General features: G+C 35.0%; 1 protein-coding gene across 1 annotated transcript in view; it reads left to right on the plus strand.

Moving 5' to 3' along the window:
- Positions 1–14,686, plus strand: part of NEK10 (NIMA related kinase 10) — a 65,737-nt gene that overhangs the window by 5,811 nt on the left and 45,240 nt on the right. Inside the window, 3 exon segments of the mRNA XM_088054230.1 lie at positions 1,973–2,104; positions 3,075–3,148; positions 12,306–12,367. Coding sequence (XP_087910356.1) covers positions 1,973–2,104; positions 3,075–3,148; positions 12,306–12,367 — 268 coding nt within the window.

The following is a 14,686-nucleotide window of genomic DNA, read 5'->3' on the forward strand; positions in this document are numbered from 1 at the left end:
TTGAGATCAAAATCAGTGTAAGTCAGGTTTCATGATTCTCTCATGCTGCAGAAAAAGAATGGCAATTGTGGTCATATCATATCAGACAAACTATTTTTAGAGAATCTTGACAAATATGGAGTTTACTTAGATATAAATCATGAACAGAAATACAGGCATGATCTTAAATTACTGTGCTGTTAAATATAAGCTGAATATTAAGTTTTTATTTCAGGAGGCCTGGTTCAGTGTTCCTTCAATTGTTTAATTATCCCAGCTAAGACTGTTAACAAAGCATTACTGAATTTGAGTGAGAAACTGATCTTTCAAAAGACTTTCAAATTTGATAATATATCACTTATCACCTTTAGAATTCTGAAGAGGTTTTTAAAATCTCATGCTTAACTATTTCACACATATAAATGACCTTACATGTGACTAAGAATAGAGAAAATTAATATATGAAAAGATTTTATTTAGTTTCTGGGTTTGAAAATTATTTAGGTTATATGTAAATCAAAAGTTAGATGTAAGAGAATTTGAATGTAGACAGGAAGATGATGAAATTAAATTACATTTAAGGATTATTTTAAATTCAGATATGAATCTGAATTCACATGTTTCATTAACTACGCATGGAGCTTCTTTGCTCAAAGTGGAAATGGATATCCTTACCCATATTTTCTATAGGAAGTCCACCTTCATTGCAGTTAATGAGTCTTATATAAACCTTTTAAAGGATATGGCCCATCACTTTCTAAACACAACACTCAAACTAAACTGGAGAAGAATCATGCATTTCTGTGCTTTCTGTGGAGCTAGATTGTTTGTGTTCCACAGGTGGACTTTAGCACTGATTGCATGAACTTGTACTCTTAGTACTAATGCCATTAATGAGAAGGTGGTACCATGGATGACTGCAGCCCACCTGCCCACCTCCCATCCTGGCTGGGTATGCCTGGTTGCCTCTGCTGACAGTTGAATTCAATGTAAATAAATATAAATAAATAAATGTAAATATAATTTCATCCCTTGTGAAAGTTTGGACATTGTCATCCTTTATTTTTTGATTGTCATCTTTTATTTTTTGAACAGTGACTTTAACCAGGTTACACTGACTTTGTTTTCTTTAACTTCTTTTTTAAACTTCCTGTGTTTTTTTCCCTTTGCTAACTGACAATATAAAGTAATGATGGAGTTATTGTTAAAATAACTTTTATTTTATTTATTTTATATTGTTGTGCTGATTTTTTTTTAGGCTCACAGCAGAGTTGCTATGACTTCTTTGTGCAGAATCACAAGTCAAAGAGCAAATAAAAATGTATAAAGGAGTTCCAGTCTTGCTCACTTGACTCCATTCTGATCACATCAAACTTCTATGGAGTATAGTTTGGATTCTGGTACAGGTCTGTAAAGATCCTAAGACTAGTGTGGAAGTTTGGATCTGGGGTATCAAGTAGCTCCTTCATATATTACAGGGGTAGGTTTTCAGTCCTCAACATTGTGGTAATTGTACAAAACTGTTTGCTCTTTTAAGATGCATTTGACCAAGCCCTGTTTTATCAAATAGCATCTTTGGCTTGTTCAGCTGTATGTGATGCCAAGAGAATTTAAAAGGCTATTTAGAACGTAATGAAGGAACGCTATTATTTTCCAGTCTTTCATATTTCATTGTTATCCTAAGATGTTTTTCATATTTTCTGTGTATAAACTAAATAACGACTATTTATTTAAGTCATAAATATGGCACTACTGTCTGGTTAGTTTTCCTATTAATCAGACACCTATTTAGTGAGCTAGAATTGTGAATATAAGTGATGAACATGGTAAAGGAATTTCCTGTTTAAAGGCTTGTTTGCTTTTTTCAAAGTGTATTAGCTAATTTAGTGAAAACATGCAAACTTTCAGAACTTTGTGAATGTGTCTTTAACAAAGACATATTAAGCCATGTTCAACAATGCAACTTGAACTTTGTTTTGTTTTTTTCTTTTAGGGCAAGAATCTGAACACTCTTCAGTTGGAAGTTTCTCTGGTGCAAATGCTGCAGGGAGAATCCAGGATCTTTATTTGTCAGATGAGCTGAGTCCTGATGAGATACAAGAAAGTATTTTCTCACTTCAAGCAGGTATATCAGTCTAATATTTATAAGGTCTAATATTCTGTTGTCTTTACATACAGTTGTGCAAAAGGATTCAAAATATTGAAAAATTGTAAATTTTTATACCTGCTTTAGGGAGTAGGAGAATCAAATTGGATTTGTTTATTTGCAGATGTGTGATACCAGCACGTATTTTCAGAAAGTATTCTTTTGTTAGAAAGAAGCAAAGCATGAAGTATTAATGTCTTCTGTCCTTGTCACAGCTTTGGCAGCGGTCTGCAGTAATTCTGGAGCAGACAGAATGTGTTTGACTCGATGGCTCTACTGCACAGCCCAAAACCTAAGCTTAACCATGGTCTAAGCTTAATTCTACCTTCATGAACAGTTGAAGAAAACATCAGGAACTGCAGAAGGGCCTCTGCGGGGCTGGCACCTATTCCTTTCAACTGTTCTAGAGAGGAGTCTCCATCAGGGAGATGGAGACTTGTCAAGTAACTGTCAGCACTACTCCAACTAAATCTACCAATGCCCATCTATCAGACCTACAAAGTGGATAGAATAGTGGAGGACACATGGTTGCATGGAAATAGAAGCTGAAATCAGTACGGTTTTCACAAAATCCTACTGAAGGCACGGATGGACTTTTCAAGCTATCACTTTTGGTGTTTCTCCAATTTATTTTTATTGAGACCTGAATTTTGTTCCTGACAATTCAAAATATGGTGCCACATGGTGACAGGAGATCTATTGCTGCAATTTCCTTCACCTCTAGAGATAAAAGCATTGCTTTATCTGCTCACCGGCTCTCTTTGTGGTATCAGTTAAAATGTAACAATGATTTGGTTCTTATACACATTTAAGCTTGTATTTTAGGTGTACAATAGGATGTTGACAACTTGTCCATTGGTATTAGTTTCTGTTTTATCTGAACATTGATTTTCATTTGTGGTTTGCATGTAAAGGGGCACTATTAATGCTAACTTTTTTCTGTTTCCAGGCAAATGGAATATATGCAATAGCAAAGCTGGTTTTATCAAAGAAAGGAATGCTGAAAAAGCCAGTTTATTACAGGTAGCTCCCTCTATTATCATTGCACAATGAAAGTGCCAACAGTTCCTGGGAATTTTTTATGAATAGAAGTTTATTTTAAAGTACAGTACAAAAAATCATATTTAAAGGGGAGGCCCCCTCCCCCAAAACAACAAATAGCCCAGGAACTAAAAGTTAAATAGACTATGACAAGTAGTAGAGTGAATAGTGATATAGATTTCCAGCCATATTGTTTTAATTTTCTTTTCAATAGAGAGTTATCTACACATATCTGCCTGCTGAGTGAATCAGGCAGTGATTTCCTTATTGTTCTGTGACATAAATTGAAGAAAAAATCGGGAAAAAAATTAGTTCTGACATAAATTGAAGAAAAAATTGAATAAAAAAGAGTAGAACTAAATTAAGGTCTATCTGTATGTACAAATTAAATTTTAAAAGCTAAAAAAATTAAATATTTTAAAAATATTTTAAATGCTTTTAAAATGCATTTTTACCTCAAGTACTCTATTTTAAAATAGTTTCTGTATAAATATAATGTTCTATTAATTTCTTTTATGAGACTGTACATAGTCATGGAGCTTATAGAGGGGGTGCCGTTGGGAGAACACTCTTACTCTTTGAAGGGAAAGCAACAACAGTTTATAGAAGACAGATTATGGTATATATTTATCCAAGTAAGGACCTCCATTCTTTTTGCCAGTATCTTCCTACATGTAATTAATAGCACCATGTTTTTAGGCTAAATTACAAAGTAATGCTTATTACATCAATCACTGATACATAGCTGTGAATTTAATGTGCCTTTGTTTAGGTTGTTGTTAAGAATCTTTGTAAGGCTCTTTCTGTTTGTATTTAAGCTTTATCTAGCTTAAAATATTTAAACTATAGTTATGCTTCAAGGCCTGTTTTTATTGAAATTAACAAGAATATTGAAATAGCCAGATTATAGAACAAGTGCTAATGAACATACAAAGTATAACAGCTGTCTATTCTATTCCAATTCTGCCATGAAATTGTTTAGTATCCTTCAGTTGTTCCCAGATCAGCTGCAGTGAGGTGCCATTTGTGTAAGTCTATAGTAGTGAATATTCTTGATTTATGCTTCTTTAATCAACACTGTGGAGGAAGGAACCTAGGCAGGGTTCTGGGACAGACTTTGAAAGCAGTATGTGTGTGAACAGTACAAAGCGTGGCACAGTTTTAGTCTTTGAGCAAATTAATACAAGCTGGTACACACAGCAAGCCTTGCAGGCAATTTAGATCCTGTAGCTTTTGAAGTTCTCAAAGAACTATTGCATGTTTTCTTGCTGCTCCTGACACAGAAGAAAATAAACAATTTGAATGCTGCAGAATTGTTGTGAGAAATCTATACGCAAAATTCCATCTCTCTTCTTAAATATAACAGGAAAGTGTAGGCACATGCACACACCCATCCACAAAACACTCAGCTATAAATATTATAAACTGTTGTTTCATTGTAAATATTTTTACCTCATGATGTACATATTTATATTCATTCATTATTAAATTGTATGTGCTAAACCCCCTCAGATTCTCAGTAATGATGAAGTTTTGAAAGAATGTGATTTGATGGTGCATTTGTCCTTGAGTGATGAAAATAAGTAATGAAAATATGATTTTAAAGTATCATATAATTGTATTTTATATCAACATACTGCCACTGAGGGGCACTCCTGTCTCAGCAACCTTTCCTTATCTTTAGTCCATTCTAAATATGGGTAAGTCTAAATGTGCTTTCAAGTGTAAGCTCAAAATTGCCCTTGAAAAGCATTTATATTTCTGTCAGAGATTTACAGGAGTTCAGGAAAATTGGAAGAGCAGAAACTTATTTGGATCATTCCTACAGCAATTAGTTCAAAACTATTGCAGCATTTAAACACACTTTATTTAGTCCTACAACTAGTACAAGTGTAGTACCTATTGAATTTTTGGGGAGAGCTGAAGAACTTTATCTATTGTTTCTGAATTTTATTAAGCCTTGTTTTTTTACAACCTTAATGAAATTAAGATGAATTTACTTTCTCTCTGATGATAGTATGTACTGTATAGATTGCATGCTGAGGTATCATATAGTCCACGTATGCCAAAGACTGGGTCATTTGTGATCTTAATGATTACATCTCACAATAGCTGAGGATATGTACTGTCCATTTAGTACACTTCAAATGTTCTTGTTGAAAGTTTGTCCTGATTTCAGTTGGAATAGAGTTAATTCTCTTTCTTGTAGCTAGTACAGTGCTGTGTTTTGAATTTAGTATGACAGTAATGTTGATAACACACTGAGGTTTTAGTTGTTGTTGAGGAGTGTATACTCCTCAAGGACTTTTCCGTTTTCCATGCTCTGCCAGTGAGGAGCTGCACAACAAGGTGGGGACAGGGAGTACATCCAGAATGGCTGACTTGAACTGGCCCAAGGGATATTCCACACCATGGAATGCCATGTCCAGTATATAAACCGGGGCAAGTTGACCAGGAGTTGCCAATGGCTGCTCGTAGTCTGGCTGGGCATCTTTCAGCAGGTGGTAAGAAACTGCAGTGAGAATAATTCGTTTTTCTTGAGTTTTGTTCTGCCCTACCTTCTTTTAATTACAATTGATATTAATATTATAATAAATTATAATACTATAATACTGAAATATTATAATATTTTATTTTGTTTCTGTTCTTACATTGATCCATGGGTTTTATTTTCTTTTTTGCAATTCTCTTTGCAGTAGGGAAGGTGAGAAATTGAGTGTGTGGTGCTTAGTTGCTGGCTGGGGTTAAACCATGATGAAGTTAGAACAAAATGTCAGATGAACGTGCAGCATATGCTAAAATGCTGAGAAATCTCTGAATTTAATTAATCCTGTCAGCTTTTATAAAAAGAGAAAGTCTGCTGTAAGATCTACTAAAAACTGTACTTCTGCATTTACAAGCTGCATACTCATCCTAAATAAAGAAAATTCAATTTTCTGGAGTCTTTCAAATCTGAAAACTGACCCAAACTTGCCTTGATCTAGCTAGAGTTCCAGTGGACTACCTGTGAAGCAGTTTTGTGTGACTGTGCAAATGGGATATGGCTGAAATTATTTTGTTTTATAACAGAATCTTATAATACTGCTCTATTTTCTTTTTCTCAATCAGTCCTTCTGGAAATAGTAACTCTTGTTAATCTCTTGCTATGAGAATCTGCAAGCTGACAGTATTAACAAAGGCAGATCACTCTTCTCTAACTAATGCTCTTAAAAAATATTGTCTTTAGAGACCTGCCTTAGTTTCAGACTCTTATGTTGTATTTTAATTTAAAAAATACTAGTGATCAATACACTGAAGAAAGATCTTCTAGAGATTCAGACTTTAATTCTGCAACAGCTACACCAATGAACTGCTTTAAGAAAATTCTCGGACTCACAGATAGGCATTTTGTACCATGTATATGAGAATGAGACCACTCACATTCCAAATCCCTTGAAGATCTCTTACACAGTTTCAGCTTTTGTTTGTTGAAAGGGATAGGAGTACATAGAGTGGGAGACACTACCACCCTGCTGTCAGAGTGAAAAACAATAAACCTGCTAAAAAATTATGCTTGTTTATCCTGTATTAATGGAGAAGTGTTCTACAGGTGGCCCTTGTAGAACAATTCCATCAGAACTTAGTAGGAAGGGACCTGTGGTGAAAAAAAGCAAGAATTCATGCAAAGAGATCTGCAGCTGGCCTGGCACAATGCAAGATTAAGTTCGAGGGACCTCTTCTATGGATGGTCTCTGAATATCATGTGTATAGGTCTTACTGAAAAAGAAATACCTTAGATAGTACCTCACGCTCTGGTGAGACCTTACCTGAAATACTGTGTCCAGCTCTTGGGTCCTCAGCACAAGAAGGCATGGACCTGTTGGAGTCAGTCCAGAGGAAGGTTGTGAAGAGGATTAGAGGAGTGGAGCACCTCTCCTATGAGGAAAAGCTGAAAAAGTTGGGATTGTTCAACCTGGAGAAGAAAAAGCTCCAGGGAGGCCTAAGACCATCTTTCCGTACATAAAGGGGAGAAGAGAGCTGGAGATGGACTTTTTTCAAGAGCCTGTAGTGGCAGGACAAGGGGCTATGGCTTCAAACAGAGAGTAGGCTTAGATTAAATACAAGGAAGAAATTCTTTACGGGGGGGTGGTGAGACTCTGGATGGTGAGGTTGCCTAGAGAAGTTTTCAATGCCTCATTGCTAAAAGTATCCACGGTCAAGTTAGACAGGTCTCTGAGAAACCTGGGGTAGTGAAAGGTGTCCCTGCCCATGGCAGGGAGTTTGGAAGTTGATAATCTTAATGTCCCTTCCTACCCAAACCATTTTACTACAGTAGTATGAAGAATTTTTGAATATTTATAGTCACATTGTGTTTTATTTTTCTTAAGTAATGTGTGGTTAGATACTTTATTTATTCAGATCTTTATTTTTTGTTTTGTTTTTTAAACTTATGCAAGACACAAATGAAAGTTCTAAGCCCAGGAGGTGCTTCATTCTAATGTGAATATTGTATAACTTGTTTTGTATTTCCCAGGACATCTTTTACACATGTCAATTAAACTTAAATTATCCTAATTTGTTTCAGGCTCTTTAAAGCTGTGTGTTGTTGCAAATGTAAGCAGACATTTGCAATCTGATCCCAGCCAGGCTGTTTTTGACAGTAGAAAACTTTAAGTATGGCATGGTTTTGTAGTCTGTAGGACTGCCCACCCTACTAATTTTCTGTTTAATTTTTGACATAAATTCCATAGGAAGGGGTCCATAACTACCCTCTCTTATGCTGGCACAGCATTTAATCATAACTAATTGAGCCACCAGTGCTATGAACATATAAATATTAAATCATGCCAACTTGCAATTTTGTAAAACATCTCATTCTAAATTGATAGAAAAGTGTTCTTTTCTATCAAAACTGTACATCTCTGGTCAGATTGAAAGTCTGATGTATTGTTCTGACACACACAGAAAAAGCTGGAATTTTAGGTACAGCCTGGATGAAAGTTATTTTGTTATAAGGTTTTAGAGATTCATTGAACCAGTATTATCTGTGGCTTTCCTTTTAATCTGCCCAGCCTTTTTATACAAGACATTGAGAAGTTACAGTTCTAAATTGAAAATGTGTATCTGCTTTTATTGCAGCTATATTTTACTGCAGCTGTATTTTGTTTCTAGCACAGTGTATTTCTGTCTAGAGCTCCATAGCTGCATCTGTTTGTAGGACAAAACAGAAGATTCTGTAGATCATCACTTTTCCTCAGTGTCATTTAGTTACAGCAAGGTTTAGACCTTGATGGTTGGAGGGCTGTGTGGAATCACTTGGATACCTTTCAGAGCTGGTATCAAGGAGAACTGGGAAGAGTACCATACTCTCTTTTAGGAAGCATGTTCTGTTTAATACACATGATAAAATAGCAGCTATAAGGATCTGTATGGGTCTGAACCTAGGATTTTATAGCAGCAGAATGCTAGTTTTGAGACAACACACTGGTTGAATAAACTTCTAATCATAGCAGGCAGCCATGGAGTGTCTGAAAGGTTAATTGAATGTGACTTGGAAAGTTCAAAATGTTTCTGGGCGCTGGAAGAAAGCTAGCTGTTAGTTTTGTAATTCAAAATATTTGTTTGTTGAGTGTGTTGTACAAAACACCTGTTGATTCTGGATTTCATTCCATGCCCAGAGAAGCAGTGGCCACGAGATAAAGCAGATATAACCAGTGTCTGTTGTGTGCCACTCACTGCTCAGATTCACTTGAATCAGTGCTATTTTTCTTAGCAGACTACATGGCTCATTTAACTAATATTCATAATCATAATTGCTACCCTTCACACTGAGGTTCAAGGAAGTCCTTGTAGTACTTTATTTTTAAAGTTATTTTCATAATAGGCTGAGTGGAATCTTCTACTTTTTTATATTCACATTGTAAATCAAACATTCTGGAAATCATTGGTGGATTAATAGCATGATCACATCTCTCCACAAATCTCAGTTCTAGATGTGGATCAGTGCTTAGGTTCTTAGTGCAGAATTTACAAGCTTCACAAAACTAGCAGTAGATTGTTTGCAAAGCATTAATAAAAGCACACAGGAAGGAGAATGATAGAATAGCTAAAAGATTTATTTGGGAATGAGGTGAAGTTAATTTTGTTCACATTCTATTGATGGGGAAAAGTAGAACAAGTATGCAGAATTCTTGATTAAATTGCAAATTATCTTGATTTTAGCATATGTTTTTATATAAAAAATAAAATTACAGTCCTAATTTAATACTCCAAATCACTGTAACTCAGTAAGTTGCTAACAAACCTGCTTGATTACAATTGCAAACTTGCTGATGAGAGGCAAAGGGTTTTTCTTTCATCTTGAACTCCTCAGGATAGAAGAAGAAACCATTCAGTGGGTACACAGTGAAAATCTGATGTGAGCAGGTCTGAAGTTCATATATGGGGTGAGTATGATAGTCTTTTAATATTATTTTTTTGCTGTGCTTTTGGTCTTTGATTTTAGAAGAAATTAATAGCATTTTCAAATAGGGGTCAGATATAAATTAAGGCAACAAACTTGAAAATTTGAAGTTATAGTTAAGATGTATCTGGATAATTTCTTGTTTATACTGAAAAAGTTAAATTTAGGTGAGAATTTTGGGAAATGAAGAAGCAAATTAAAATCCAGATTCTCTTAATGATGGTAAAAATTCTCTTAATAATGGTAAAAAACCTGGAATCTAAAATGCTCATTTGAAGAGACTGTTAAGATCTAGAAAGTTTCTGTAATTTGGCTATCATGAAAGCTGCAGAGACCATTCAGTAGCAGGTTAAGATACTAGCCAAGTCAGCCTATTCCTATTTTTGTAGTTCTGCTTTTCCTTCATGCCCTCTTCAGATTGTTAATCTTTGAAACCACCTTGCTTAATAATTATCACTTATTCTGCAACTCTAAACATAGTGTAAACAAAGTGAAGAAAGTGAAGGAGGGTGATCAGAATCTAAAGGATTATGACTACATCATATTGTTTTAATTTTTCTTCCTGTTTGAGGATTGTCTTGTATGGTTATTTGGCTGTTTGTTAACAAATTTAAAAAAAACCTAATAAACTAATTAATAAGGGTCACCTTCCTATTTGGTCATATCTTCATTTAATGAAGATAAGAGACAGACCTGTCACAGCTCTCAGAAATTATTTTGTTTGTTAGTTATTGTAGCAATTTTTGGCATCACATACCAAATAATCATGGAGTATTAAGAGTTGTTAACCAATTTATTTTTGAAGACAGATGCTTAAATAAATTAAAAGAAGCAATGTCACTAGTCTGATGCAGTTCAACAGATGGCAATTCTTTTTCATTTGAATCTCTATTATAGGCTTGAAAAAGCTAAGAAAAAAAGTTTATGTTTAATATAAATCTGATTGTCTTGGGCTTTACAATCCTTATCTCTGGCAGCACCAGTTGTAGGAGTATGTAGAAGCTTCTTGCTGGTGTCAATGGAATTTAGCCGAATTTGGAAAAGTTCGCCAGTGAAAGGGTTTTATCCCTCCATTTCTGAGACCTGAGCTTATACGGAAGAGAATATATTTACTCCATCTGCCTGATTTTTCCCTTGCTTTCTTTTTTTTCTCCAGATAATCATTCATGTTGTATTAACATAAACTACTATTTCCAGAACTGAGATGTTCAGTTCTCTTCTTTCCTTTACTAAATCTTTCAGGCAACAGAAACTGAATTTATTGATTGTTGTAATGTCTCAATACTCTTCCTTTGTCAAACATTATTTGAAGAATTCCAAAGGAAGGAAATTAGAATGATTTCCCCCATTTAATTCAGGAAAGTATCAACACTGCAAAAACCTCTGGTCCTTTGGGAATTAATATTTCTTGGACTGAACTGGCTGAGGTCTACCTTCAGGGAAAAGGGAGGCTTCTTGGTTATCCAGTTAATTTAGCATTCTTTCTACTTACATTTTCCGAGCACTGCAGAGCTAGTCCTTCTTTGGACATTTTGTTCAAAGAAAAACGATCAGTGGCTTGAGTGTCTAGATTTGACTTTTTTATCCAAGGCCCTTTCTGAATTCAAGAACTGCTCCTTTTTAGACTCTGAAGGCTTGCACTGAGCAAGAGCCAACAGAAACTAATTTTTCTTACCTGTATTTCTTCTGATCTGCAGCTTCTTTTGATGAGTAGTAACCTTTTGAAATAAAATTTTTATGAACTGAGTCACAGTGAAAGCAATTGGAATAGGCATGCTGTGGGCTCTGTCCAAACAGAACAGAAGTCTTAGAATATTTTAAACAATATTATTTACAACACAAATCTTCTTCTTCTGAAGTAGTATTGCAGTACAAAAATTATTAACAGGATTTATCAAGTACAGTAATGTTTTCTGCTCTTTGTGCTGGGACTTAATGAAGTGTGGTGTATCTTAGCTGCATTGTTGTGTGGAGGCAGTGGTAGAGTATTGAATTGGAAAAAACAAACTTGAACTGTTTGCATGGAACTTTAATTAAAAATATAATCTCTAAAAACTGTGTGTGACATTTTGTGAAAGACTACCTGATAATTGCACGAGGTACTTATGTTAACATAATTACATGATCATCTAAATCTACAGCTTTTTTCACAAGGTAAGGCTATGATTCACCATTATTTCTTAACAAATTCCATCTTTGAACATGAACTATCAAGTTATTAAATGCTTGCCATCCCATGCTCCTTTGAAATGAAATTTCTTGGAAAGTCCAGCCTTCCCAACTGTCATAATTTCACGGAAAGAAAAACAATTACCATAAATTTAGATTATTAGAGACTAGTATGAGATCACTTCTTATTAGATACATAGCATTGTTGTACAGTTTGTTGAAATATATTAATGGAAGCCTGAAACTGGTCATTCAGTTTAGTAAAACCATTAGAAATGTGCTTATAGTATTTTTAAAGCAGATAGACCTGATTCAAGTATAAGTTGCTAGTGAATGTGAAGATAAAAATATAATATTGCCCTGTGAAATTCAAAAGATTAAAAAAAAAAATAATCCCAAACCTCCCTTCCACTCTCCCTCAGCTTTTCAGCTGTTGTGACTGAGCACTGATTGTCAAGCAGAGAAGGTGGCTATTGAGATGTGAATCCTTTTGTCTTTTTTTATTTTAATTATTGTAGCTGACTGCAGGCTTGCAAAGCAAAAGAAAACTGAAAACTTGCACCAGTAGTGGCAAGCATCCTATACTCATGGTAAGTACTCCTGCACGGAACTTTTAGTCCAGTGACTTCCATCTTCATGGTTACTCTTGGAGCAGATAGGGAAGTTGCAATGAGTAAGAAACAAGGTGCAAGTGACAAGCTATCCTACAACAGCTGCTTGCCTGCCTGTTTTGATGTTGTCTGTTCTTAACACATGGTGGTTACCATGAGTTAAGTTGGTGCAAGAATGAACTAACTGCAGTAGTGTAATAACTTATTCATCTACATGTAGAATATCCTTATAGATAAAGAATTGTGTGTTTAAATTATAAAATGATGTATGTAAACAGTATCAATTACCACCACACCTGTGATGGCCTTATAGCTGTGAGAATGCTTGGCCTGCAGGCTGTGATAAGTAATTAAAGGTTCCAAGCCATCAGGGGAGCTACAGATTGCTCCTCTGAATTAAGAGTGAGTCAAGAACTCAGGCATTTGGCATTTGAACAGAATTAATTTTGCCATTTTTAAAATTGTTGCTTGTGAATTCCTAGTGCCAGAATGATAATGACTGACACCTAATCCCTAGAAATCCCTAAATCCTAAAATGGCTTCTAGAGGGAAACCTTATAATATGTTTAATATTTAAGTCACATGCATTGGAAGACTAATGTTTATAGCTCTTAGTGAGCTCTTAGTGAGGTGATTGCAAGACTGCCTTAATTGGTTATCCAAATATTCCTGATGCATAGCACAATCTCTGAGTGACATTGGATCTGAGAGTGATAGTCTGGGTATATAAAGTGTACTAAGAATTTGGTGTAACTAGTTATGTGCCATCTTTTTCAGCTTCTCTGAAATAATCAATTTGTTTTGTTCATTTATAACTGGAAGGAGAAGTTGTTGATGAGAAGTTATTCTGCTCTTTTAAACATCAGCTTAAAAATAGTGGTATCAGAGGTGTCAAAACCATGCTGCTGTGGCTCTCAGGCTCACTGAATTCTAATTTTTCTTATCCCATCTACATTTATTTCTTCTTTTTCCTCTGTTAGAAGCCTGTTTTGCTTTCACTGATATCTTATGGGTTTTTAATATTTTGTAGGAAATTTTTGTTTGAGAGTAGTGTTCTGTAGATTTAAATACTTCTTTAAATACAATTGTTGCTTATACTATATTTATTATTATTCTCATACCCTGTCTTTGTACATGGAAGTTCATATCAGACCTAGAACTTTGGCAGGTCTTTTTCTACCTCTTTATCCAGTTATTTGGATGCAGGATTGAGGATAAAATGTCCCTTACAAGTTGCAGTTTCTCAAGTAAGTGGTCTTTTGGGACATTACTTGTCAGTTCTACTCCACAGGCAAAATCATGGAAGCAGTGATCCTTGTCTGTCTACAGTCAGAAAAGAGAACACAGATAAAGTACAGATGTCTTTGTGTTTAAAATATATGCTTGAGTAGTATTTAAAATGACAGGCTAAGATATTAGTCTTCCCAATGTCATAGTAATTTAAGAATGCTAAAAAGGCTTTGCAAACAGCAGCACTCACTGGATGCCACCTTCAAGGTGCCTGGTTAGTACAGTGTGTGACAGTGGGCTTTTTGAAATGGAAGCCTGTTCACAAGGAGCAGGGTGAACTGACAGAGTATCTTAGCACAAGTCTTGAAGGAGAAATCAGAGCCTGTAGACTTAAGCAGTGCTTGGACTAGACTTTTTAGTGGGGTTTTTCTTGTATGATTTAAGTAGATGTTAAAGGCTATTAAGAAATCAAAAAATTAGTGCTGCCTACCTACTGATGCACAAAAAAAATCCCAAACCAAACCAAAAAGAGATGTGAGAGAGCATTTTCATCTTAGAAAGGCAGAAATTATTTTCTTCTGAATTTTGAGATTTCATGGAATAGAGAATCACATCATAATTCCTTGAGAACTTGACCGATCTTTAAAAGTTGTTGAGAAACTATGAGTAGATCCCTCAGGTATCATTAAGAAGCAGGAAAGAAAGTTCTACATTAGTTGATGATCTAACTTGATCTTTCTGAAACAAAATTGTTTTCAAATGTTAGAAAAATGATGCACAGAATAATGTTATTTATTTAGCTTCTTGTGCTAATGCTGAGGAGTTTTCTTGCTGTGGTATTTTGAGGAAACTCCCATTTCAGTGGTAATTGGAGATACTATTTTACTTGTGTCCCTCGTCTTCTCTGCTATGGAGGAGAAAATATTCCTTGATCTTCATTTCTGTTTATGGACTATACACTCTGTCTGTATACTGTGTTATATTAACCAGATTTATTTTCAAGTACTGGTCACTGCTTCTGTTTATAAACATATCTTGTGAGAGCATTGCATAAATCAATATTCTGGT

Source organism: Pseudopodoces humilis, chromosome 1 (genome assembly GCF_049639895.1).
Source record: "Pseudopodoces humilis isolate 2021_Gansu_Grassland_sample_001 chromosome 1, ASM4963989v1, whole genome shotgun sequence".
NCBI lineage: Eukaryota > Metazoa > Chordata > Aves > Passeriformes > Paridae > Pseudopodoces > Pseudopodoces humilis.